Source organism: Podarcis pityusensis (genome assembly GCF_964106645.2).
Source record: "Podarcis pityusensis genome assembly, chromosome: 2".
Taxonomy (NCBI): Eukaryota; Metazoa; Chordata; class Lepidosauria; order Squamata; family Lacertidae; genus Podarcis; species Podarcis pityusensis.
The window spans coordinates 63907482-63935368 of record NC_138029.1 but is presented as its reverse complement, the minus strand read 5'-3'; the positions used below and the strand labels follow the sequence as shown (position 1 = coordinate 63935368).

General features: G+C 45.3%; 1 protein-coding gene and 1 long non-coding RNA gene across 2 annotated transcripts in view; one reads left to right on the top strand and one right to left on the bottom strand.

Moving 5' to 3' along the window:
- Window positions 1-615: 615 nt before the first annotated feature.
- The window catches only part of NDST1 (N-deacetylase and N-sulfotransferase 1), a 30120-nt gene continuing 2848 nt past the window's right edge, over window positions 616-27887 (bottom strand). The window contains exons 2-14 of the mRNA XM_080991382.1: window positions 25059-25541; window positions 23064-23151; window positions 22577-22731; window positions 20442-20627; window positions 20066-20194; window positions 17570-17752; window positions 16854-16950; window positions 15365-15488; window positions 11873-12047; window positions 10616-10786; window positions 8154-8263; window positions 6977-7079; window positions 616-5333 (exon numbers count right to left, since the gene is read on the bottom strand). Coding sequence (XP_080847508.1) covers window positions 5214-5333; window positions 6977-7079; window positions 8154-8263; window positions 10616-10786; window positions 11873-12047; window positions 15365-15488; window positions 16854-16950; window positions 17570-17752; window positions 20066-20194; window positions 20442-20627; window positions 22577-22731; window positions 23064-23151; window positions 25059-25541 — 2124 coding nt within the window. The 3' untranslated portion in view covers window positions 616-5213. The remainder of the gene's footprint in view (window positions 5334-6976; window positions 7080-8153; window positions 8264-10615; window positions 10787-11872; window positions 12048-15364; window positions 15489-16853; window positions 16951-17569; window positions 17753-20065; window positions 20195-20441; window positions 20628-22576; window positions 22732-23063; window positions 23152-25058; window positions 25542-27887) is intronic.
- The window catches only part of LOC308469259, a 212928-nt gene continuing 191588 nt past the window's right edge, over window positions 6548-27887 (top strand). The window contains exon 1 of the long non-coding RNA XR_013982062.1: window positions 6548-6754. This is a non-coding gene — a long non-coding RNA (uncharacterized lncRNA). The remainder of the gene's footprint in view (window positions 6755-27887) is intronic.

Sequence of the window (27887 nt, the reverse complement as noted above, 5' to 3'; positions counted from 1 at the left end):
TCAGAGTACCCATGAAAGTATGTCAGAACTGGGAAGCACCAATCTTCATATATATATATATATATATATATATATATATATATATATATGGTACTTCACTCAACAAACCAGGTCCAATGAATGAACTAGACTGTTCCTCTACAGCAGCCTTTCCCAAGCTAGTGCCTTCCAGAAGTTTTGGACCACAAATCCCATTATTCACAGCCAGCATGGACAATTGTTAGGGATGATGGTTCGTGTAGTCCAAAATATCTGGAAGGCACCAGGTTGGGGGAAGCTGCGGAACTGTGTTGTATTATCTCTCTGATTTGCAGTATGCTGTGTAGCCTGCACATCGCTGAAAAGGATTTGATGCTATTTTAGAAAGCCTCTGTGGTAATACTTTCTGTAGTTTTGCAGTGCCATTAGCCAGGACTTTGCTCAAGTTCCTGTTTGTGAACACAGAAAGTTACTTGCAGAACAGAAACTGAGAGTCCTAGTCCTTGTAAAAAACAAAAAACAAAAAACCAACACATTGATTTGCTGAGACTTTAAAAAATAAAGTTATGTTCCTCATTTCCATTTCACAAAAGCAGAGAGAGGAGATACACATGAAGAGACCCCACACAAATGATCTAAAAACAGACAACCCCATTTTATTAGCAGTTAGTTCAACAGGACCTTACATTAGTGACACAGTTTTCTGAACCCAAAATGAGTTCAAGTACAGATTAAAAATAAGGGAGAAAGACTCTTAAATGTATTCCCTCCCCTTTCCTCCCTTCCCACCAAGAAAATACCCCCTTCCCATGGGAAGCCATACAGAATCTCATGCAAAACATAAAAATCTTCAGAGCGCTCGTCCTTTTATAAAGAACAAACCAAACAAACCCAGTAACAAAACAATTGTCCTCCTTAAAAACCCAGATATTGACAAGATGCCTGACATTTGCTCAGCCTTATGAATGTTGCTGACCAGTGGAAAGGCAGATTTTTTCCTCGCACTGTATAGGCTAAACCACACCAGCTTTTGGGAGCAGGACAAATTAATACTTTTGAACAATGATGATGTATAAAGGTTTCATCTTTTTTTGCATTTACCGCTTTGGCCATGTGATGCCTGAACCTGACACAACGGCCACCTTCAGGAGCTAAATTCAAAATCCATTTGTAAAAAAACAAAAGCAAAACTTCTGCATCATTTTGCTGCTTTTTGTGTGCACAGTGCTCACAAAATTCACAACGGGGACAAACTTTTGGGCTGCAGCTACCATTGCCTCTGCAGATTACCTGTTAAAGCAATTTCCTGAAGATCTAGTGAGGGCCACCATACGAATCCTTCATACAGATAAATGAGGCAATGGTTATCATGTTACTTAGCATCTAAACCTGTGGCTTGACCTTTCTGGACATTAGAGAGATGGGCATGGGTCAAGAACCGGACAGGAGACTTCACAGCCTCTTGGGCTTCAGCTGTAAAGAATATTCCCCCTATAAAGGGAAGGGTACTTTTTTGCAGAAACTTTTACACTAAAACAGGTTTGTTTGTTTTTGCCTTTAACAGGATTGATTTTAAACAAGCAGCAAAGCTGCAGCAAGGTCAATACACTATGTGGAAACTAGGAGAGAAAGAAAGGCCCAGGATGCTATCTTGTCATAAAGCAAGTCTCCTAGAGCAGGGGTGAGCAAAAGGTAGATCAGGATGCAAGGGCAGATCTCTGAGCGACTTGCAGTGAGGGTATCCAACTTCTAACATAGTAATAGTAACAACTTTTATGTCTCTGTCTCCCTGTGTGTTTACTGAAAAGGCTGAGAGATCAGTTATGGTAATGGAAAAACTCCTGGGCTGAGCATGTACTCACCCCTTTTAACCAATTCTAAAAGCCCCACTGAACCACTTTGCGAATGTTCAGTGCATGTTGTGGAAAAACCAACCAAGTAGTCATACCTTGGTTTTTGAACAGCTTAGTTCATGAGCAACTTGGAACTTGAATGCCGCAAACCCGGAAGTAGGTGTTCCGGTTTGCGAGCTTTGCCTCGGAAGCTGAACATCTGGCGTGGCTTCTGATTGGCTGCAGGACGCTCCTGGAACCAATCGGAAGCTGCACCTTGGTTTCCGAACGTTTTGGAAGTCGAATGGACTTCCGGAACGCATTCTGTTTGAAAACCAAGGTACGACTATAGACCCCAGCAACTGCCCACCCCTGTCCACTGCCACATTTTTGCAGCCAAGCCTTCCTTGCTTCTGCTGCTTTATAGATTTGTCCTTTTTCAATCTGAGTAGCAATTAAATTTGTAGAGGATAGCAGTTTCTGGCCCTGTGCCTTAGGCTGCAAACACTGGGAAAGGCTACGACAGCATTCTGTGTGTCTTGTCACTTTCATTCACTCCGACATCTGCCCAAAATTAACTCACCAGGGCCTTGAATTGCAGCAGCAGCAGCAGGAGCAGATGTCCCACATGCAGATTACTTTACTCGTTTGGTTGTTTAAAAGTACCGTTCCCGTGACAGGCCTACTTCCCCAGTTCAACTGCACTCCTAAGCTTATTTATGGCTTCTTACCTGTAGTACTCACAAAGCACACCACCACTAGATTTAATTGAGCAGGAAAGATGGCCCTGAGCTTCAGGTTTTCAGACTGCTACCAGTAGTGGCAAAGGGGGGGGGGGCGACGCTTATAAAGGTTACTTGTCCAAATACTAACTCCTGTTGCCAGATCTATTGCTAACATGAAGGCTCCCCTTTAAAACGACAAAGTGCCCAATAGCTAGAAATCCACAGATTAAGGGGAGGGGGGATTTTTTGGTCAAATTCCAGGTTTCAAAACCCTTCAACATAGGATACATGCAGGTGACACAGGGCTAGACTAGACAGGACTATAGCATATGCTATTTGAATGCAGGTCCGCTCCTACCATGCAAGAAATAGTTGAGGAAGAGGGGCGTGTGCGTTTTAAAAGAGCACAGCGCCCTTTCCCAGCCACGGTTCACTTCCTTTCAGTCCCTCTCACTGAAAGCACTTTTCTCCCAGGTAAGCACACTTTTGATATCAGGGCTCAGCTGAGGAGACAAAAACCTGCAGCAGGCGGGGTTCTGCATTCCTTGTTCATGTGCCCCTTTCGCAAGAACTCTCTTATCCTCTCCCTTTTTTCTATGTCATCAGTATTTAGAACGCAGAGGTGTCTTGCTTTGGCTCCATCGCTCGTGGCATAACCTGGCAGAGGTCGCAACCTTCACGTGGCACAGCCCATATTGCTACAAACAGAAAGTGCTCTCTTGCTTATATCCTAGCACATGGCTTCACGGATGAAGGAGCTTCCTTGAACAGGGAGGTGGGGGAGAGAAACAAGCAGATCCAAGAGGGCCACTTCTGAAAGTATGAAGCGCTGCCTTCGTACTGACTACTCTGCTCTTCCTATTTGAAAGGGGGGTAGGTGTTCCTGGGCAGGAAGGGTGTCTCTTCAATGTCAGCGTAATTTGGGTCCATTGTCAAAAGTTCCGTAGTGTAGAAGGCCACATGAGAAACGATTTAATCAGGAAGAAGAAGAGGCATCATCTCAACATGAGTAACCCTCTACTGTCACCATCTCCAATTCCATTTTTTCTTCTCGAGCAGTTGCATATTCCTTACTGGTTACAGTTGTTTAAATAAAGACACTGAATAAAAAGGTAGAGCTGAAAGGCATCTGCTGTTTCTCGACTCATCCGCTAGATGGGGCTCAGGCACAGTGTCAGGGGAAGAATAGGCCCTGTGTGACTGGGAGTCACTAGGTGGGCCGTGTGCAGGATGGAGAAGCACCTGGCTGGGGAAACCAGTGAAAGGGAAGCTGAGGGAAATGATGCCGTTAATGTCTCCAGCCTCCGCAGCAACCTTCCCCACCCCAGTACCCTCCAAACTCCTGTTGGGACTCCCATCAACACTGGCCACGGAGCTGGGGCAGCAATAGAAAAACATGGACAGCAGGCTGTTCAGCCAAAGCCATGGCCTTTCTCTGCAGCGACAAAAGGGACAAAATAATAATAATAATAATAATAAAGAACCTAATCTGGAATGCAAACTCTGGCATCCATAGTTCTGGCTGGGAAAGGAAAGTTACTAAAATACTGTTTTATCTTAGTGCTCAAGCGGTTCAATGTTCTTAAGTAACCTTTTTGGCAGCTGCCAGTCCAAGGCTGTCGTGTACACCCCAGGCCTCCTTTCCATGATCTGGGAGGGGGGGCCATGTGCGTGAAGAGCAGCTAGGATACTGAATGGCGTCAGTCTTTTAACCACAGGAACCACCACTCACACAAAAACTTTGTGGCTGCAGGCAGGGGTGCAGGATGAGGGCGTGTTAAGATAACCCTCTGGAGTGATTTCGCTTGGTCAGATGTGTGCGTCTTCCTCATCCTTATCCCCCTCCCATCCCCTGTGCACACCCTTCTCAAAAATCCCCAAATAAGAAGACCGGAGGAGAGAGGGGAGTGGGAAATCCATCTTGTATAACCTAAGTATTGCCAGCACCATAGTCTTTTTCAAAGTCACCATGTGTATATATAAAAAAAACACCTCTTTCAGCTAAGAACTCTACTGAGTAACACCATCCCAGTCCGGTCTGGGCTTTATCCCAAATTGCATAAAGTAGGTCCATGTTTGCAGCAGGGGCACTCCCCAATCCAGCTCCAAGGTCATACTGCCCTCACGGTCCCTTCTCCAAACTTCCATGGGGGCGGGAGCTGTTACTAAGCAAAGCCCCCTGGCTGCCGGCCAGTCCTTCGTTTCTTCCTTCTCCATCATCTGTTGAGAAGGAGCTGGCTTGCTGTAATACTATTTTAGGTGATGGGACTCAGATGCGGAGAAAGAGCAGATCCTTTTCGCCAGGAAGTGGCATCACAGACTACAGGGGGCAACCTCGACACTAGCGGTAAAGCACAGCACTCCTGGGAAAGATGGAAGAGGTCGCTGTAGAGCTGGCTTCGGCCAAGGTGTGTAGCGAAGTCATTCATCTCAGGAGGTTGGTCTCAGGCGGTCGTCTTCTTCCAAGCTACAGCATTTAACTGAATGGGCCTGCTATTTCCCCCCGCTGCCCCATTTCCCCCAGATGATCTTGAATGGATATTGCTCAAAATGCTTCTTCCCTGGTTGTATATATCATCCCACACCATTATCACATCCTTTTGGCTCGGCATACAGGTTCCGAGATCCTCCGCACGGACTCATTCTACTATTGCTCAATACAGGAGATAAGAAGTGGCTATCTTGTGTTCTGGAGTTCCTCCCTCAGCCACGTCGGCAGAGTCTGGCCCATTTTGTACAGTAGCTTGGATAGCTCTATGTTGTGGTCCCTGTAATAGTCCCTCAGGAACGCTCTCGACTGAAAGAGGAGGAAAGCAAAGAATAATGACTAAGGTGCCACTGTGTAAAAACTGTGTTAATACACGATGGACGTGCTGCATCAGAGGGGACATCTGAGAAGCAGCCTGCTCAGGTGGCTCCCATCAAATATATAAACCCCTTGAAAGAGGGGTGCGGCTTCTGTGCTTGACTGGGCCACACAACAGAAGCTGCCTCTCTACTGCCAGCATGCGGCAGTGCCTTCTTCTGCCAGGGACTCATGGAGGCTGAACTAAAACTCCCAGCAAAAAGATGCCAATGGATTGGGGGTGCTAGGAACTGCAGTTCAACCCAGGAGGGAGGATATGCCAGGAGGAAGACAGGATCAATGCACTGCAAGAATCTTCTGAGGCTTTCAAAGCAGTGGTGGGGAAGAAGGGAGAAACCACGGGCAAGTTCATCCCCATTCAAGGCAAATACCACTGATGGAGTTGCCACCTAAGGAAAGCTTCTGGGACCAGGCAGGGCTGGCAGATGGGGGATATTTAAGGTGGCAGCAGGGTGGGTGGTTCACTCAGGCAGAGCCATACTTTCCCACTCCTATTCTGTGGGGCTGTCTGCCTTTCTAAGCACCCCCCCCCACGCCACCCACCAACCACCCACTCATCCAGGCACAAATCACAAAGAGACCAGCTTAAACAAAATGGTGGCCCCATGGGTCTGCAGACCATGCCCTGGGACACAAGGGTACCACACAGAGGTCAGCCTAGATTTACCATCAAGTGTTCACAGAACAGGTGCCATTAATCTTTACAGCTACCTGTAAAGATGGTTTACATGTTTACATTTAAAAGGTTAGACCTTTAACAAAAAGTTGTGCAAAGGGCCCCCTGAAACAACAGTTAAATCCCATGGAGCAAACTGCACTGCTGACAGATAAGAGGACACAGAAGGGTGGCAGCAGCATGTCATGTCGACCCAGCTCCTCCCAGCAAGCATGCTGACTTCCCCATGGTGAGAATCCCACACTTCTGCAGTGAAGGCCTGGGTGTGGAGGAACCACTTTGGCACAGGGCTGATCACATAGGTATTTCCAGACCTGAAAGTGTGACTGGGAAATCCATGGGCAAATCCGTCTCTCTTTATCCAGCGATGATCAGGCCCTGCCCACATTTCCCATATTTAGATGCTCACTATAGTGGCATATATGTCTCAAGGCAAATTTTAAAAGATGTTGTAGAAACACCAACAATTGGGAAACACTTGCCTGCAAGCACTCCAATTGCAGAACAGCCTTTACCAAAGGTGTCATGGGCTTTGAAGACACTTGAACTCAGGATGCAAGGGAGAAACGTGCTAAGAGGAAGGCACGCTTGGTAAATCCACACCGTGATCAACTCCCACCCGGAAACCAATGTCCACACTGTGGAAGGACGTGTGGATCCAGAATTGGCCTCCACAGTAACTTAGGGACTCATTGTTAGAACCGTGTTTATAGAAGACAATCTTACTCGGCTACGAGTGATCGCCAAAGAAGAAGAAGAATAGTGGCATATAGGTTTTCACACCGCTAGTGGCAAGTGTGGGTGGGGCCTGCAAGCTGTGTAGAACTCTGAAGATCAACAGTTGCACCATCAAGATGCCTGCAGGTCCAGAAACCTTGAGAGGATTTCAAATACTTACATCTAAATCCATCTCCGGATATTTCCTTCCTTTGCTTTTCCCCAAGCACTTGGTTTTCCCTCCTTCCAGTAGTTGGCACCAGAATCCTTTTTTAGGATCAAACCTGCAAAGGCAAACCACAAAGACTGAACAACGTTACCCAAACTGCCCTCAGCTTCTTGCACTGCAGGCTGAATTTATTTAGCCATTTTTACAAGTGCGCCAATCTAGTTATCACTTATTTTAACATATGGAAACAATATCTTCCAAGTCCAATATAAGCCCCATTTTGCAAGGCAATGATTATGTGAAATTATCCCATTATCACTTTTGACAAAGTAGTATTTCTGACTTGAGAAAACCTCCAAGGAGGCCTCAATAGCCAGGGGACAACACAGAGAGGTTTCTGTACTTTAATAGACAAAGTAAATATTAATGATACAGTATCAAGGTTTTTTTGGGGGGGTGGGTTTAAGCAATGGTGCAGGAGTTGTAGTTCTGCTTAAATTGTCTCTCTTCCTTAATTTAGATAATTTCCGTTCCCTAAACTGAAAAACAAACTAGAAGCAGTTGTTATTTTTTTAAAGCATTTGCTGCCACTTGCGTTTACAAGTTTTGCTTATTTTTCTTTTCATTTCAGCTATTATTTCAAATGACAATGCTATATATATATTGGGCAATGCAAAATACTGCTGAGCTAGGACCCTTCACGAAATCCCTTCATCCAATGTGCTTTTCAAGCTACAACTACACACATTTGTGTATTAAGCGCTGGGTCTCAGATTAAGGAAAGAGAAATAAATTAACACAAAGCTCTGCCACGGAGCGCCAGAAAAATCTGAGCAGCACAGGAAGATGCTGCATCTTCTGAATGTACTGCAATGAAGATTCAGGCAGAATACAAACCTTATTGTTACTGAAACAAGCGCAGAATTAATTTATTTCTCTCTCTCCTATCTGTAGCCACTGCAGGCCCCTGTATTCCTTAGAAAGGCAGGCTTGCAATGTTCCAGAGTCCTCTACATCTGTAAAGGGAATGTGGTCAACAAACCAGTTCTCCTAAAGTGGCCTCTCAAATCAATTCCTCAATAGCCAGGATCTATGCAACAAAGTCTGTGCAAAGAAATCAATCCCAACAGGTAGAAAAGAATACTAAGGACCCAGATGGGCTCAAGGGGAAGAAATGCGAAGGACTCACGCTAGAGTTTTGTGGTAGTCTATGATGTTTGTCACTCCGAGAAATTTCTGGACTGTTTCCATCACTTTGGCTGGTTCTGTGCGTAGCAGCTTGCCATCCAGAACAAGAATCTGAAAGGAAAACGAGCCCTGTAAATTTGGCTCCTTGAGTTCAACTCTGTTTCAAAGCACAATCAAATCCACTCCAAGGTGCAGAGCCTCAGAGCAACCAGAAGTGGTTTGTCCCCCAAGCACTGGTAAGGGAAGCAAAGTGGAAGACTGGAGTGACCTAGCTTCTCTCTTCGTTGGAGACTGATGGAAGCTGTGCATGGGTAATATGCAAATACATGTTATTGACTACTATTTCTGTTCTACTCCTTCCCAAGGGCACAGGGCAGGTAACCCAGCCAGAAGGGTGGGGTATAAATAAAGTAGTAGTAGTAGTAGTAGTGGAAAACCACAGTAATCATAAGTAGGCACACATATTTTGCACATCTGCACACACAAATATTAAAGACTCGCACATTTTTCCTCAACCCTGGCTGCTGAATGCCAAAAGGGAAATAATTTAATAGGGAAATTATAAATGCAATATAAATATAATAGTAGTATAAAATATGCCAGTGTTCCTAGCAGTACCAGGTTGATTTGAAGACCTAGGCCTCACATTCCATAGAGCGAGAGCCAGTTACTGCAATATACCAGGCAGCAACAATATGTCAATAGTGATGTGATTGGTGGTTTCCAGCGCCAAACATTAGGGAGCTTGAAAGGAGAAGTGTTAGGTGGTTAACACCCTAATGCACTCAAAACAGGAAGAGTCGATATCCTGCCTTTGGGCCTATGGCCCATTCCTAAATATATTTACACAAAAGCAAACCCATCTGGCCTAAACCCAACACTGATTTCAACAGCCTTAAGCCTGCTTCTAAATCTGCATTGCCTTGGAGTTTGGCGAGGCTTACTTTCAGTGTAAATGAGCATAAGATTGCTACGAAGAGGGTGAGCACGGAATCACCACTTTTTCTCCCAGCACATTAAGTCTGCACAAGAACCTCTGCCTACGGAAAAGAGCTTTCAAATGCAGACCACAGCACAGGCTTTTCAATATAAGCGTCTCTGTGGCTCATTTGCATGGCTTTTTCTTTGGCATGAAATCTTTAATGACTACAACATTGCCTTGAGGGGGCCTGGAGGACCTTCCTCACAGTCAAGAGCAGCATACTCATAACTATAAGCATATGCTTATGCGCACATATATAAGTTGCCAACAAGATGCAAACTTAAACTAGTCGGTATACAAAATCCCAAGTCTGCCGTTTCTTTTCTTCTTCTTAAGTGCTTGGCATACCAAGCCAAAGAGGTCTTCTCATTTTATCATCTGCAGAAGGATTTTTGGACGAGTTCTCAACACATTCCTGTTAAATGGATTTCTTTTTATTGTCCAAGGAAATGCATGGAGGGGATTTGAGGGCAGGCAACTAGAATTTCCTACACACCCTCTTACATTTTTAATGGCGTAAGTATAATGGGCCAGATCAGCACAGGAAGTGCTTCTGCAGAACTTCCATCTTTTGCTCTTTTACGATCAGCAGAGCAACCTGGGTGGGTGATAACTCTTTCCTTCCCCCAGCTGACCTCAGAGGGAGGAAGGACTGGTGCAGGATGGAGCCACATATCTGAGTTCAACTGGCTCCTCATTACAGTTTTTTAACCGGGACAGCATGGAAGTCAGCCTATGCTACAGAGCTTGCCGGTCAGTAATCGCGCAGTTCAAAGTTGGAGTTAACTTTTTATTAGCAAAAACATGATCTCCACAGACTTGGCTGAGTGTCAGGACTAATGAGCACAGCAGCTAATTCCCGATGGTCTTGCTCCAGTCCCTGCCTCTCCACAACCATGGAGTTCCCTCTTCTCCAGAGCTTTTCCCAAGCATTCAGAGACTGTGTCTGCATGCAGTCTGTCACTGCTCCACCCGTTTCAGCCCTCTTCTGGTTCTGGGAGAGGGGCAGGGAGAGGGGAGCTTGTCGTAGCAGGAGGGGGAGAGGGGAGACACCTGTGACTCTTCACCAGTCTGATTTATCTCTGCCTCTTGGCCTCCCTCCTCCCACTCGCCTGCTTCAGCTTCTGCCCAACTGACTTCTCTCTTGACTTCTCTCTGCCACAGACTGTCCTAGCTCACTGAGCCCTTTTCCCCTTCAGCTTCTGACACCTCCTCTTCCCAGTCTTCTCCCTCTGCCCACTCATTGTTCTCCCACCACCACTCCCTGGGCTCTGAGCCTTCTCCCCTTGGTGGTTCCACAGCTGGTTTCTCCCACCATTCCCTTCCATCCAAACACTCCATGACAGTCTATGCAGAAGTGGTTTCTGAAACACTCCAGTTTCATACGTTCTTGTCATGAAAGCCAAGGAGAATCCCTATGTGTGTTACAGCAACCACAGACACTATATTTTAATAATATAGAGATTTAGAGTCTTTCCTACCTGGTTAGCATGGAAATTATTCAACCACCGTTCAATGTGGGTAGCATACCAGCCTGGTACTAGGCAACGATTCTGCAACGTCCGGAGCTTCTGAGAGGCCTCAAGCCCAGCTGTGATCACCTCGTGAAAGGTATACTTCAGGGCAACTGGGTCATCATGTGCTCGCTGATGCTTTTGTTTTGTTTTTTAAGCAGACAGCATTTTAGTTTTACCAAAAGAAAAAAAAGAAGAAAAAGCCACAGAGGCTCTAGTCAGAACACCTCATTTCAAATAATAATTTCAAATAAATCCTTTAACAGCCCCGTCACACTCCAGTGCCAGAGGAATAAGCAGTGCTAGGGTAAGAGAAGATATCATACTCTCCATGAGGGGGCTTCTTGCAAGGGGAATCTTTAAGACACAAGAGGGTATCTTTGATCCAATATTGCCTGTAGGGTGCAGTAGATGAAGAAGACAAGGAAAACTGAGTACTGGGTTCAGTTACTGTAACTTCTTAATTTGTCTCTGAAATGAGAAGCACTAATCTTCACAATGTTGATGGACACAATAAAGTTTTGGGGTTATTGGGAGGAGCATCTGTGAAGTCTAAAGTCCCTTCCAGGTGATCTGTTTATTGAACATTTATCTTGATTTGTTTGTGGGGAGATAAGACAATGTTGCACCAAGCAAGTGTTATCCAGTGCATCTCCCAAACACTTTCCTTATTGCAAAAATGTCAAAGGGATGGGGAGGGGGATCGTTGTAAAACAGCTCAAAATCAACTTTATTTGTTCAACCCGAATTTTCTGGTATGTGATGGAATCCAACCCCAAAATAGCAAAAGCCCAGCACTCTACCTAATAGATGAGTTACTCCCAAAAAATAAATTTCAGTGAGGACCGAAAAAATCTACAAACCGATATAAATCAAAATAACTCTAATAATTCACCTGAACTTCCCATACAAATCTGCCATTGGTAATTTTATGAAGTTGTTTTAAAATGCTGTTTTGGATTGGCAACCAGATACACACACTTTTAAGAGTGCATCCATGGGCATCTATATGCAGGACAGCTTGTGTGCACAAGTTTCATAAAAAAACAACCTAATGTCAACAATCTAAATCAATGCAAAACACTGTTCTGTCCTGAACAGGATACGGCAGATATTTTTCCTGCCAGTTAGAAATTTATGTACAACTTAACTCCAGCCCAACTATTCAATACCCTAGCCAAACTCAAAAATATAGGACAGAGGGGACGGGACAGAGCAGCTTACCTGGTACCAAGAGTAGGCCCGATCTGCTGGATTAATGAGGATGGTGATTATTTTAGCCTTCGAAAGCAGTGCAGCTGCCCGCCTGGGTGCTACCTCTGAGTCAAAGTAATTGGCACTCTTCTCAAAGTAGAAGTCAGAAGTGGTGTTGGAAGGGATGGGGAAAAACTCCATATACCTTTAAAAAAAATGTCAGTGGCAGAAAGGGAGAGATAGATGGCATTTGATGAAGGCAGGACAGAAATGGTTTCAGCCAACTGTTCTAAAGGTAAAAGGCAAAGAACTATGGAGTTGCGGCGCTCATCTCGCTTTTAGGCTGAGGGAGCTGGTGTTTGTCCACAGACAGATTTCTGGCTCATGTGCCCAGCATGACTAAACAGCTTCTGGCACAATGGGACACCATGACAAGTGCCGTTTACCTTCCTACTTCCATGGCACCTATTTATCTATTTGCATTTGCTTTTGAACTGCTAGGTTGGCAGGAGTAGGACAGAGCAACAGGAGCTCACCCCGTCGCAGGGATTTAAACCGCCAACCTTCTGATTGGCAAGCCTGACATTGTTAACTGTTCTACAAGGTCCTTTAAAAAAAATAGAGGAAGTACTAGGACATACCGAAAGGTTCCCTGTTTTCAGAGATATTCCAGACCAAGAACAAATCTATCAAGCCAAACTAATGCACATGTGGAATCTCATCCGTTTTAAAACATCTGGCTCATTACTGTTTGTGCGAACAATTATTGTACAATTAGAGATGTGCTCTTCTAGATCAAAGGATTATCAGACTGAGATTTAATACATTTATAGAGAAGACTAACACTCAGTCAACTGCAGTTTTAACTACCACAGATTGCCAGGACAGGGTGGGGGTTGTCAATTGTTGACTACCGTCCCGGTCATGCAACAGACAGCAAAGAAGAGGGGTTGCGAGGTGTGTGCAAAACACATTAGACACAGTGTACTTTTCTTTTGTGGTTTCTCACAGCGTAACCCAGCCGAATAAAACATGCTTACAGAGCAGAAATCACTGATGCTTGTTCTCAGTGTGGAGAGTGCATCAAACATGCACACCCAGTTCCGCATTTCATGCTTACTTGGATGATCTGCAAACAAAGCAGTGTAGGCAGCCTCCTGAGCTTAGCGTATTCTTGCTGCCACAAAGTACCGTATTTTTCGCTCTATAAGATGCACTTTTTCCCTCCTAAAAAGTAAGGGAAAATGTGTGTGTGTCTTATGGAGTGAATGCGGGCTGTCCCAGAAGCCAGAACAGTGAGACGGAGCACTGCGCAGCCCTCCCTCTAGCTGTTCTGACTTCTGGGATAGCCCCGCAAAGCCTCCGCAGGGCATGGGGATGAAGGCTCCCCGTGCCCTGTGGAGGCTTCACGCGAAGCTAGACCAGCTAGAGGGAGCGCTGCGCAGCGCTCCCTCTAGCTATTCTGGCTTTTGGATAGCCCCCACAAAGCCTCCATAGGGAGGTGGGATGCTCTGTCCCTTCCCCCACCTCCCAGAAAACCCCCCAAGAGCCGTGCTCCCTTTAAAGAGCACGCAGCTCTTGCAGGAGATGGGGAAAGGTACAGAGGGCAGCTTATCCGCGCGCAGCCTCTTCCGGGCAGGGGGAGCCATCATCCCGCTGCCCAGGAGAGGCTTCAGCGGCTATCCCAGAAGCCAGAATAGCAAGAGGCTATCGCAGAAGCCACATCGCCCTTACTGTTCTGGCTTCTGGGATTCAGAATTTTTTTTTCTTGTTTTCCTCCCCCCAAAATTAGGTGCGTCTTATCGTCTGGTGCGTCCTATAGAGCAAAAAATACGGTAATACCGTATTTTTCGTCCTATAGGGCGCACCGGCCCATAGGACGCACCTTGTTTTTTTGGGGGGGGAATGAATAAAAAAAAATTATTCCCCCCCCCGCCGCGGCTACCGCCCCAAGCCTTGCGCACACCTGCCCGAAGCACGGGGAGCCCTCCGGAGGGCTCCCTGTGCTTCGGGCGACAGGCTGCCGCCCCAAGCCTCGCGCGCTCGGCGGGACCTCCTGCCGGGCGCGCAAGGCTTGCAGACACTCGCCCGAAGCACGGGGAGCCCTCCGGAGGGCTCCCTGAGCTTCGGGCGACAGGCTGCCGCCCCAAGCCTCGCGCACCCGGCGGGACCTTCTGCCGGGCGCGCAAGGCTTGCGGACACTTTCCGGGGCTGCAGGCTGCTGCCCGCAAGCCTTGTGAGCCCGCGGGAACTCCCACCGGGCTTGCAAGGCTTGCGGATAGCTTCCTGAAGCCTGGAGAGCAAGAGGGGTCGGTGCGCACCGATGCCTCTCGCTCTCCAGGCTTCAGCGAAAGCCTGCATTCGCCCCATAGGACGCACACACATTTCCCCTTCATTTTTGGAGGGGAAAAAGTGCGTCCTATGGGGCGAAAAATACGGTAGTTTTTAAAAACTGCCTGCTTCTTCCACACATGCTAGGCACCTGTCCTTTCGGAGCCCCCGTCAGCTGAGCAGACTGCCAACGTGAGCCTAGGAAGTTTCCCTACACTGAGTAAGACCACTGGGACTTTGTTTTTGGGTGGGCAAACAGCAGGTGGTCAGCACCCCAGCAATCCCGCTTAAGAAGCTGCCTACAGTAGAAATTACTGTTTATGTATGCGGCGACAGCGGCAAGAATGTTATTTGCGCAGGGATGGAAAGAAGAAAGTGTCCCTTCGAAAGAAGAATGGATACTGAAGATGATGGACTATGCGGAGATGGCAAGGCTGACCGGGAAGATCAGGCACCAAGATAACAAATTTAATAGAAAATGGCATAACTTTATAGAATATATTAAAGAACACTGCAGAAATCTAAAAACGTTAGCAGGATTGACATAGCACTTGTAATTTAACATGACAAAGGATAAAATTGAAGTATAGTAATTTGGATAAATTCAATTAGATGCAGTTAAAAAAGGAAGATAACTTTTAGAAGCCGTGGAAGGGATGGGGGGAAGTCCAGGGGTTCAGTGAACCCCATAAAGGTACTGATAAGGACTATGGTTTAATGTAAACAAGTGTGTGTGTATCTAAAAATTTGTTTTTTCTTTTTGAAACTTTGGGGGGGGGGGAATTACACACACATACACCTCATCAGCCTATTGGTTCATTTAGCTCAGTATTGTCTACACCAGCCTTTCTCAACCTTGAGTTCCTTGATGTTGTTGGACTACAAGTCCCATCATTCCTAGCCAGCATGGCCAGTGGCCAGAGATCATGGGCGTTGTAGTTCATGAATGTCAGGGGACCCAAGGTTGAGAAAGACTGGTCTACACAGACTGGTAGCAGCAGCGCGCCAGCCCTACCTGGATACTGAACCATGGATTGAACCTCAAATCGCCTGCATGAAAGGAGATGCTCCGCCACAGAGCTATGGGCTCTCCCCAAAAGGCTTCCGCTTCCATATTGCTGATGTTGCAAGCCACCCTTGTAAGCCCAAAATGCAGCTCACCACCCTCCCAGCACTGGGGCTGTAACCTACCAGTCAATGCCTTTGTGGTAATTATGCCCATTGAAGAACTGGATCTCCTCAAAGGTCTCCGAGCTCGGATAATTACTGCTCAGGTCAGGATGCATCCCCAGGAACAGGTAGAGAGCTGTGGTACCTTTTCACAGAAGTGGAAAGAAAACAGAGCTGAAAACTTGTTTTCCCATCAAGCATCTGCCAGATGTTTGTTCTCCAGCTTGTGTGACCTTCTTGGATCTCCAAGCACCGGCAGGTTTAATATATTTATTCCCCAGGACGGGTGATGCAAGTTCACCAGGTGCTCATAAATCCTTTCTATCTCCTATCTCTCAATACACATATGTTGTTTCTCACACCAGAGAATAGCTAAAGACGAGACAATGGCAGGCTTGCAAGCATCGCTAAGCCATGGTTAATGCAAAACAAGTTTTATTTTAAAGAAAACAAAATTCCACTGCTAATGGGTGCAATTTGTTTGTTGTTCATAAATCACGGTTAAGCCACTGGGGGTGGGTTCACGTGATCAAATGAACTATGACTTAATAAACCACAGTTTAGCACTGCATTTGAACCAGTTCAATGTGATGTTAGAAACATAGGAAGCCTCTCAGCTCTATTGGAAGACACCAAGGATCAAACCTGGGGTCTTCTGTATGTAAAACGGATGCTCTGCCACAGAGCTACAGCCATCCCCTGTCAAGGTATAGTCCTGAGCTTACTTCAGGGCATGCAATGCATTTTTACACCCAAGAAGCCCTTCAAAAACCCTGTGTTGGAAAACCCTAGCTATTGCTGCATACCGAGGGGTTTTGCCTCAGCTATGAGTGGTTGAAAAGGCACTGGGGGAAAGTACTGGTGTGCAGGAAGGGGAATCTTACATTAGCCTCAGATTGCAGCAAAACAAAAATGCGGCATCTGCACCAAGTTTGTGAAGAAAAGCAAACAAATGATGAGCCCGTCGTATGATGGGCTGGTCTAAATGCTGTGCAGTTAATATAAGCTGGAGCTGCAACAAAATGATGCCCTGTGGATTGCTCTCTACTCAGGAGTCTAGCCACTCCACTCCAATCCCCTTCTCCCACTTTTCTGTTTTGCCTTACCAGAAACACTTCATCATTGGTCCTACTAGCTAAGGATGATGGGAGTCCAACAACAGCTGAGAAACACTGCTATAAGACTTCAGCAAACTTTGGGATTCCACCAAGCTTTTTAATAGTGTGTGTGTGTGTGTGTGTGTGTGTGCGTGCGCGCGCACGCACGCACGCACCATGTTAGTGGCAGGTGTGTTCAAAGCACATGGTAGATGTAGATCAATGTGCTACAGCAGCAGGAGGGACTTCTTCAACCCCCAAACTACATTACGTCTTGGGGGAACCTCCCACTGGCAGGGAAAAGAGCTCAGGGAGGGTGTGGAGCAGAGCTGGCAAAAAAAGAATAGCCTGAGCGAGAGTACCAATGGCAGAATAGAGATGCTGAGGTTCAGAATCCCTGGGTTAGAGCTCACCTGTCTTCTGAGGACCAATTATTAGCAGCTTGGGGAACCGGTCACAGGTCTTCTCTTTGGACCAAATGTCCTTGTGGCGTTTGTCCTCACAGGGATCCTGAAACATGGGAACGTGTTGGGATCAAACAGGTGGGAAATTGAGGCTTGCATGCCGCAAATCAAAATAATCTGTTCTTACTGGAGGGGGTCCCTCAAAAGCCAGCAATGAGTTGTGTCCATTGCAGCCAGCGGGGAAAGGATGCACTGTCTTCTCAGCAAGCATGCTAGGCCTGCTTCATACCTGGCACTCCAAGGTCACGTCTAAGTATCGTGGATTCGCATCTTACAAGTGGAAGAAAACTTTCACACAGTGCTCTGCTCACCTCTAAAGGCAGCATAATGATGGGTAAAAGCAAACCATGAGAAAGAGATCATATCACACTTGCAGTTTTCAGATCTGGGACCAGATTGGTGTGATGTGCACTGTTTCTAGAGAGAGAGAGAAGAATCCAGCAGCAAACAGGCACGTCGTTCGAATATTGCTGCACGTGCACAACTACTATCTATTCCAAAGATGTTTAGTGTTCATAATTGTTGGACCGGCTGTTGATTCAGATAGAGTGTCTCTACGGAGCTCTGGTTTCAAAAGAAACAAGCCAATCAAACAGAAAGAACACTGAGCGCGTTTACTTGAATGCCTTTGGCTATGCAGGCCTGGAAAGTCAGCTGACCCATACCTGCCATAGAGGGTCTTTCTCCTCTGAGAATATCTGGAAATACTTCTGTGCCAGCTGCACAGGTGGCAGTGTCTGCAACTTCAAGTTAGTCCAGGAGTTGAGGAAGCGGACCAGGTGTCTAAAGGTGTATAAACCCAGGCGGTCGTTTCCATAATTGGAGAGGTGAGTCATGAAGATACTGATCTTTGGGGCGGGGGGGGTGGGGAGGGGAGAAAGGATAGCACAGGAGACAAGGAAATTAATTGGCGTGGTTAGTCAAAATGATATTGTGCCACCTTGGCTTTCAACCCATGGTTTGTTTTGGAGAGAAACAATGTGGCTGGCATGAGCAGCCAGAACATGGTGTTCACCAGAAGCAGCAAAAGGGGGTGGGGAGAGAGATTGAAGGTAAGAACACAGGAAGAACCCTGCTGGATCAGGCCAAAGGCCCTTCTAGTCCTTCATCCTGTTTTCACAGTGGCCAACCAGATGCCTATAGGAAGCCCACAAGCAAGACCTGTGCTCTCCCCACCTGTGATTCTCAGCAATCAGAAGCACTCGCCATTTCAGCAATGTGCACCAGCGCACTGGCAGGGCTTGTTCACAATAAACCATAATGTTTTAGGGCTCATACACAACTTCCACTTCTGCTGCACTTAGAAAGCGCAGGTCCAAGCAGTTTTTTGCCTTACCCACACTTTCTAGGCACATATCTAGGCGGCTTTCCCCTTGCCCTGCTTCTTTCCAAGGGAAAGCCTGCTCTTTAGGGATAGATCGTAACAAATGGCAATCCTGGGGAAACCTGAATTGCTGTTGGCTCTGATTGAGTGCTAAAGAGCGGGTTTCCCCAGGAGGACAAGAGGAAGTGCGGAAAGTCCTTAGTGTGACATGCAAAGCAGGCCATATTGTGCCACAAAGAAAGAGGAATAGTGAAAAATTGTGCACCATTTGCGCATACATAAATTTGAGGACTTGCTTAGCAGGACACTCTGAATTAATTGTTCAGCAACTTAAGTGTCTTCTTTCCTAGTCACTGGTCAATCAACCAGAAATAAACTTATCTCTGACCCACAGATCAACAGAAACAAATTCATCCACCAAATTTATTCATCGCCCAGATAACTCAGCATATGACCCAGCCTAACCCACAGACCTTCCCCAACAAAACATCCTATCTCATGACAATACAGAAATTAACAACAAGATAACTAAGCAAATACAAAGGGAGCAAGGGTCAGTGAGAACAGAAGCAGCCCTAAAAACCTGGAGAGGAAACCAGATTTGAGACATTTCCCCTCTCTGAACAGATAGCCTGGAAGAGATAGCAGCTTTAGTAGACTTCCAGACTACTTCAAAATGTTGGATCACATGCATTTTCTAGAATCATAAAAGGCAAAAAGACATTCATTTACATTCATTTCAAACTGCAGGCAAACTCCTAAAGCTATGCAATTTCATCACTTCAAATCCAATGACCCTGGATTCCTGCATCAAGACCTTCTTAAGCAATTTTATACAGCAGAGAAATTGTGTCTCACGTAACTATAGAAATCTCCCATGCAATCTTCTAAAATCTGGGACACCATGCTTATGCACAAGCCTACTTAGCAAGTGAAGCAAGCAACGAATCTCAGCTTTTAAAGAGATGCTATGGGGCCCAGGATGTGGTTTCCACTTACCAAACAATGCTCCAAACAAATACAAATGCATTTCTCTGTCACTATGATTTTGGCTACATAGCTTAAAAATCCAAACTCTCTCAGCAGCTTCTTCTTCTTCTTTTAAATTTTATTTATCATTTTGAATTTTAAAAATTTGCACAATGACATTTTACCAAAATACAAACTGTACATAATAATAATTTAATATTTTATCAACAACTTCCCTTCTCCCACTTTTATGGTTCATTTATTAACCCTTTACCACTGCATATTCTAATAATTCCGTACTCTCTCTTTTTCAGTTTTATTTCAGTAAACTTCATACTGCTGAATTTATTCTTACCCTGCTAACATGTTTTTTTTTGGGGGGGTGTAATATTTTTATTTGATTTTGCAAGTATAAAATTACAACAATACCAAATACATATCCATATTTAGAGATTACTCCGAATCTCTAGGCTTCCCACCTTCCCTTCCATGGGTCCTATTGTCAACCTTTTCAAACCTTGCTAACATTTTAATCTGTTCACAGTGATTTTTCTAATATTCTGCAAATCTTTTCCAGTCTGCCTTAAAAGTTCTTTCATCCTGGTCAGGAGCTTCTTCTCAGACTGCTTTACCACCACCCAAACTCACCCATAACGCACCAAGGTCTGTCACTCAGGGAGTTACCTTTTCCCCTTTTTCTCAGTGATCTTGTTGCTTTCCTTCTATTTGGTGCTTGTGGTTTTAGACTTTATTTCAAAATGCCATAGAAGAAGAAGAAGAAGAAGAAGAAGAAGAAGAAGAAGAAGAAGAAGAAGGCGTTCTACACACTGCAGTTAGACCTTCCATTCTTCATCAAAGCAACACTTACAGGGTTAAGTAGCACGGTCAGAAAAAGCTCGCCTCCGTTGATGATCTTATCCAGTTCATTGGACCCACCAGGATATTCATTATAGAATATGGTATGTGTGAACAAGCCGCATGTTTGCCGTGGGAGAACCTGGAAAGAAGCAGAAAGAAAACATATAGCAAGTTACAGGTGTTTTTGAAAAGGAGAAAGAGAATCAGCCCGTTCCAGTGCTCCTTATAAATTCTGAGCAGATGGTGGAAGATGTACTAGCCGTCCCTCCAGGAAATAAACACACAAATTGCCTGCACTTAAGTTAGTGGATCCCCCTTAAACAATATGGAGAGTTTGAGCTTATTCACGTAGTGGAGAAAGGGTGAAGCAAGAAAGATAAGCTTACCATGATTCCATTGTGGATGAAGCCTCGTCTGAAGCGGGCTGGTTTGAGGTGAGGGTACTCTTCCGTGCTGGTGACTCGGATCCCCCACACTTGTTTCCAGGCCTCATACAATTGCACATGGACTGGGTACACCCCTGAATGATGAGGAGCCACTGCATAGCCCATATCAGTGGGGATGCCATGCTCCTGAGAGGAGAGAGAGAGAGAGGTCATAACAGTATCAGCCAGAGTAACCAGTGGACTTTTAATGAAAGGCTCCCACCGCAAGTGAATGGAATCCAGCCTTTAAGGGCTTTTTTTAAATAAGATCTTATTACCTCCCCTCCCCACTGCAGTCTATATCATCCCAAAGTAGCGGAGAAGTCAGCATCCTATTTCGGGGAACTGGGAAAGACGGTTCAAGGTGTAAATTCTGTGAGATACAGGAGAGAGTAGTGAATGGGTCCTACAACTGTTAACACCAAGCCCCTACTCAACTTATCACACAGATGATATGGCCAACATGTGTAGCCTTATAGCAAGTTTTGACAGCAAGGCTTTTACGTGCTCCAGTGACCCTAGGACAAGACTGGGTGCTCTCCAGCAGATGCAAGAAAGATAACTGAAGAACAAAACCTGGAACATTACATTTCAGCCCTGCTTTACAGGCAACAGGCATTCCGTGTTAAGTCTGAGCAACTCTCCCATGGGGACACGGAGAAGCCTATAGTAGCACATTTTATGAAGTCACAGCTTACACAACACTAGAGAATACAGACTGCCGCCCAAGAGTTATCCAGCACAGCTTTCATGCTTCATTGTTTTAAGAAAGATCTTCTGCGAGATTTTATGGCTATGTTTAAGTTTCTCCCCTTTTCTCAGGTTCTTTTCATTTGTTCACATAATCACAAAGGAGCAACCTGCAAATTCTTTTTTTGTGTGTATGACGCACCAAAGGGCATCTTTGGCAAAACTCCTTAAAAAAAGGATTAATGATTTAATCTTTTAGTTCTCTTCTCCCTCGAGTGGGCTTGTTCAAGCCGACTCTCTGCTGTGCTGAAAGAGTAAGAAAGAGAAGTGAGCTGTGCACCCCACAGACGGCACTCTCAAGAACTGGTTACTTGGCAGCACCCATCTTTTGAAAAGGTCAGATAAAGAACTGGACCGAAAGGTGTTGGGTGCTATCTGACACCTGGAACCAAGAGGGTGAATGAATAAATAAAAACCTATTTGCAACAGGATGAAGAACCGGCTTGTAACTAAGCTGTGGGGTTGGGTGAAATGAAGGAATTTTCAAGAATTCCTCAGACAAAAGAAGTTAGCACATCAACAGAAAAGTTGGGTAGAAAGGAAATAAGCAAAGTTTATGCCATTCTTGAAAACTGGTAGCCTGGAGCAAAGGAGGATTACCAGGGACACTATTTGTCCTTGTGCCAGAGAATGGTATGCACTCAAGGTTAGAGAGGCTGAGATTCCACACTCAGCATAACCATCGGTTTGCTCTCCTGGACATTTTCATTTTGAATAGCTATTTGATAACAAAATCTGAAGGTGGATTTTAGGTTTAAGAAAAGAGGCTCATGGGCACTAGTTGTGAAAGACTAGGATCACAGGCGGAGTACATTTCTGTAGGAAGGGATCACAGGAACCAAGATCCCCCTTCCAGAAATAGTTAGGAAATGGTGGGATTACAGATCAGTGGTTGAACATAAGAAGACAACAAGAGAGGAGAGGAGGAAAGCAGGCCATGCCTTCTTCCTGGAGGTCCAATTCATTATCATGCTATGAAGGGTGCAACACCTCAGACCGACAATACAGTAGGAGAAGCTGGTTCTATTAGACCCCTGGGGAGACTTGAATGTTGGGATGTTTTTACACACACCACACTCCTTGCATAAATAGTAGATAGGGGCCCAAAAATGGTTGTTCTGTTTTCTGCAGCAGCCAACGAGACATTTTTAAGAATGCTGTGCTGATGCAACGCATTGTGACAATGTCCTAGCAGTGCTAGGTTTTTCCTTTTGCAATTGCAAACTCATCATTCTGAACAATAACCAAATGATCGACTTGTGCCTTCCTTCCGTCTTTTGAGGTACAACCCGCCTTTTGTTTTGCCCCAGCCTTCTGCTTCTGTCCCCAGAAAGTGTCTTACTTACAACTGCAAATTTCTTGTTCATGGTCATTTGGTCAGCCAGCACAGATTGGTTATGGAAGAGGTGAGGCTGCATGTGACTCCACATGTGGGGGAACCACCAAAACTCCTTCACGTACGAGAGCAGCAGGTCATCTCCTTCGTCTTCCGCATCCGTACCTGGCAGACCCAAACCACTAGTGTCACGACTAAAAACCGAAGACATGCAATGGAATGCCATTCCTCCCACAGGCTCAAACCAACCATGTTCTTTGCCCAGTAGAACACGAAGACATCATTAACCACCCTGAACACAACACACAGACTGATCAAGCCTTGGACCTCCAGGGGCAAAAATAAGAAAGGGAAGGGAAGGGAAGCTTTCCTGGTGAATCTGATCCACAAAGCTATCATCACCTACCAGGCAGATCCTCTAGCCTAGCCCTCAACACAATGTGAAAGACCTGAGAGCCCAAATAAGGTAACGCACACACCCCACAAATCCTTCTTACCTGTGTGGAAGAATTTCCCTGAGTAACCCAGATTGAAGGTGAAGTTGGGGATATGGGTGCGCAGTTCATTCTGGGTGTCAAAGAGAGCCTACAGAGTGGGATAAAAAGCAACATTTAAAACCATAGCCTATTCACTTTAGAAAGCTGGGGGAATAGAAGTCCCAGGTTCTGGAGGAAGAGGAAGAGAAGGAGCTGCAGCATGGTGTCTTGTCACATGGCATAGGCCTTTTTTTACATTATCCCAGCAGTGGTGGGGGAGGGAGCACAGTGCATAAGCTTCCATCCCACCAGCATAAATGCAAGGAGGCCTTAGTACCAGTTCAAAACATCGGTTTTCCTCACATGCCCTTATATATACACATTTCAGTGATTAACATGCAAGCTGCAATATCACTCTTACCAGGAAGGTGCAGCTTACATTTTCTGCAGCCTCCTAGACCTCAAAGGTCACCATCTGCTAATAACCCAGTTTTGGGACTCCCACAACACCTTTGCCACCATAAGCAAGCACTTGATAGTTCACGTGAGTGAATAGTATAGTGACTAGATTAGCCTTTGTTAGATAAATACTAGTTATTTAGAAGTGGAGGTGTCTGGAGTAGAAGTGGGGGCAAGTAAGCGTTCAGATGTTCCTCATCAGGCACAAATAAATCCTGCTTAATTACTCTTCTGGGACTTTGTTTGGAGAGCTACACTCTCTATTTTTGTTAAGAAAGCAGAGAAAAGGCAAAGGTTTAACAATAATTCTATGGGAAACAAAGCTGAGACAGACATGTGCTTAAGAGACCTAGTGATAAATCTGTTGCACATTGTGCTTTTTTTAAAAAAAGGAAAGTGTTCAAGCCTTAAACCATCATTTCCCAAAGCCAAACAAAATAAATCGTGGTTGTTAACATCAGGCTAACTTTCTTCTTGCTCTTCTCAAAGGAATCAGTTAATGATCCCTCTCCCTAAGATATAGAAATATTAGGAAGAGTGGTCATTAACGGATTCCTACACACACACATTGTTCTCACCTATTTTTGGTAATACAGTGGTGCCTCGCAAGACGAAATTAATTCGTTCTGCGAGTTTTTTCGTCTTGCGAGTTTTTTCGTCTTGCGAAGCACGGTTTCCCAAAGTCTTCAAAATCACCAAAGTCTTCAAAAACCTCAAAAAAGGCTACCACACCGCGTGCTATGAGTTGCTCCTCGAAGTCACCCTGGGTATTAACGGTTGTAAGAAAAAGGAAACAAACTTGCAAGACGTTTTCATTTTTTTCGTTTTTCATCTTGCGAAGCAAGCCCATAGGGAAATTCGTCTTGCGAGGCATTCGTCTTGCGAGGTACCACTGTATACCATTATGTAGTAAAAGGTTCATTTTATCCCTAGACAACAAAAGTTTGTTCCCAAGTTCTGAGCTTTCTTAGTTTGTTCTTGTTTCTTTGATCTTATTAAAAATAGCTTTTGTAGCACCTTAAAGACAAACTTTCACAGCCTACAGTTCTCTTTATCAGATGTTGAAAAACAAGCGATGTTGGGCTAAGTTAAGATTTTTAATTTTAGTGCTTCTCAATTTAATCGCAAGGAAATCCATCTCTACATTTTTGCACTTGTGTTACTATTCATAGCAATCCTGATTTAAAGGGATTTCAACTAAAGCAATAATATGTTGGCTGTGAACAACAGGTTTTTTAAAAAAAGAAATGGTTTCTGAGTCTACATTAAAATTCCATGCGGCTGGGACACCTGATTACGCTTCCTGCATTTCAAATGTCACCATCCCAGTCTCACACATTCTGGGAATGACAGAAGCACAAACACCACACTAGATCCAGTGTGGTAGAGGTAGAAGAACAGCAGAACAGCAATAAGGATTCAGGGATCCAGGGATCCAGGGCACAGCTCCTAGCATCATGTAGCTTTCAGCCCAAAGAAATGGATCCACAGGACAGCTAGCCCCACATCTCCCCCAAATCCCAACCTCAAGAGCAAAACCTGGCTGTGTGTCATTACCTTTACATCATCCACTTTCATCCGTGTGCCTTCCTTGCCAACAAAAATATCATCAATGTCCACCAAGATGTAGCGGTCCAGGGGGAGGGAAAGCCTCTTGCCAGTGAGGAAAGAAACAGCGTCGACAAAGACTAGTTTGTGCAGCCAAAAGTTGAGGTTGTTGCCAAAGAGGACTCTCTGGATGCCATCGTGGAGGCCCAGATCCTGAACCACAGTGGTATGGAGTGCTGCATCAATGCTCATGTGTGGGATGGATTCTGCCGACTTGGTTTTGGCCAGGAGGATGGGTTCGTAGGTGGAATGGTTTGACTGGAAGACTGTCCAGTCCTCGCCTGGAAGGAGCCCCTTCTCTACTTCACTGGGCCGTGTGATGTACAGGAGTGGTGATTTGGGGTTGATGCTGCAGTCCTTCAGCGCAAGGTTGGAGTGGAGAAAAAGGGGGAAGCCTTTCAGCTGAGCACTCAGCAAGCTGTTCTCATTGGCCTGTAGGGAGATCACATGAACTGAATTTATACCCCATTTGTGTTGCGTGTATACAGGATGACATCATTTGCGAGGCTTTATGATTTTCCATATAGGAGGAAGGAACAGAGAATTTGAGGGGTTACCTCTTTGGTTCTGCTGTGTGAAGTATTTATTTGCAAGTTGTGTCACATAAGAAATATTTCTTGTAGCTGCCAACAATAAGGAAAAGAACAGAGGGGAAGCAGAGTATGAAAGTGGGTGAAGAACTAGAGCCCTATTTGTCTCAGATTTATTTATTAACAATTCTTAAGAGGCAATATAATGGCACAATGTGATTGGTGTACAGGTTAACTGAATTCCTGAAAGCGCACGTGGTACTGAGTGTGTCACTTCAGGCTTGCAAGAGCAGGGGAGCAATCTATGGAATTCAACCGTTTCCTTGCTACTATAAACTACTAAACATGGATGTTCTGTTGGCTCCAAGAGCTGCTCTGGTGGTTAAGAACGTAAGTTAAGGCTGCTGCGCCATCCAGTCCAGCATCCCCATCCTCACAGTGGCCAATCAGAAGATGCTTTTGGGGAGCCTGCAAACAGGACCCAAGTGCAACAGCACTCTGTCCTCTTGTGGCTTCCAGCAACTGGTATTCAGAAACATACTGACTCCAAGAGCGGAGGTAGAACATAGGTTACATGTGGCCACTAACCCTGATAGCTTATTCTTCATGAATTTGTCTAATCTTCATTTAAGGCTATTCATTTAATTTTTGAAATCTCCACTCATACCAAAGAAGATGTAAGAGGAGGAAAGTGAGGGGGACGGTCCTAAGCCAGAGAGGGTTGGAAAGTGGTATACACAGCTGCTAGAAAACTTTGCTTAAATGTGATGGGCGTGGATGGTTCACAAAGGAAGCCCTATAGGATTACAGTGGAACCTCGGTTTTCGAGCGTCTCGGAAGCCAAACGTTTCAGTTTTCAAACGCCAAAAACCCAAAGGTAATTGCTTCAGTTTTCGAACGCGCCTCAGAAGTCAAACAGCTTCTGAGGCGCGTTTCTCAATTTTCTCAATGGGATTTGCCGACCACCCATTGAGCCTCGGTTGTCGGACGCTCCTCAGAAGTTGAACAGTCTTCCGGAACGGACTATGTTCAACAACAGAGGTTCCACTGTATTAGATTGGAGGGAGGAAACTTTGACTAGGATGAAGAGGCTGCTGCTTGGGGAAGGGCGCGGAGGTGAAGAGATCAGATACAGCCTTTTTATATACAAACCAAGCCAAGTTGAATTCTGTGGCTTAGAGAGCCTCTCTGGACCAGAGTGCCTCTCTGAAACAGCTGCAAAGAAATGGTTAGGTCAGCAGCCTTTGTGGTTGGGCTCTTATATTTTGGTTGTAGTCTTATTTTAGGCTATATGTTTTAGTACTGTGATGGGCTCTTCCCGTCATATATACTGGACCCTTCTGCTTCTCGCATTTATGTCAAAAGAAAGAAAAGTCACTGTTTTATTATTGCAACGTGCATGTTGTGTGGTCTGTGTACTTTCCACCAGTAAAGTTCACTGAAATACACACAGAATATACTTTGTGCGATGATCTAAGGATTTTTCAAGGACATGCTTTATCCAACTATGTCTGGAAAGGGATCAACATGCAGTGTAGCCATACTACTTAGCACCCAATCAAATTATCTTTCAAAGATATAACTATGTAAGTGGACAGAAAGCCAGAGGGTTAGGAAGCAAGGGAGGGAGGGAGACTGACTCTTCTTTGCCACTCTGAAAATTTAAACCAATTTAATATAGTACTGCTTTCATGGGTTCGAGGCAAGGAAGCAAGAGAAATCGGAATGGAAGAGGAAACAGACTGCTGTGTAAAAAATGTCTGTCAAAAGCAGCAGGACAGCTCTTGGTCTCAGGATAAAGCCTCATTTACACGCTTCATTTCTGCCCTGGATTCTTAACCTTCTTGGCTTACCCATTCAAGCAGGGGGAAATGCAATAGACCTGTGGCAAATGCCATGCGGGTTGCGTTAGCCTGCATCCCCTCCTACTTGACTTCTTGGAAATCAAATCCAAGAATCACTATGGGAAGCAGGGACACAGGGTGGGGTGGCCTTGTCAAGTCATAATGCTAGGCAGGGACGCCCGGATGGCCCCCAAATCCCTGTTACAATCTGTTCTCTTCACACATTAACCAGTTCCCAAGAGGACCATTACTGTTATCTTTTTTACTGTCACCAGCAGAACTAAAGGCGCTGCAGCCTCATCTCAAAAGGCAGAGATTTGTAAATCCGCTCTTGGCATCAGTTAAAATACACAGCCCTTTTACTTATCAGGCTCGACGCTGGCAAGACATCAAGCCATTCAATA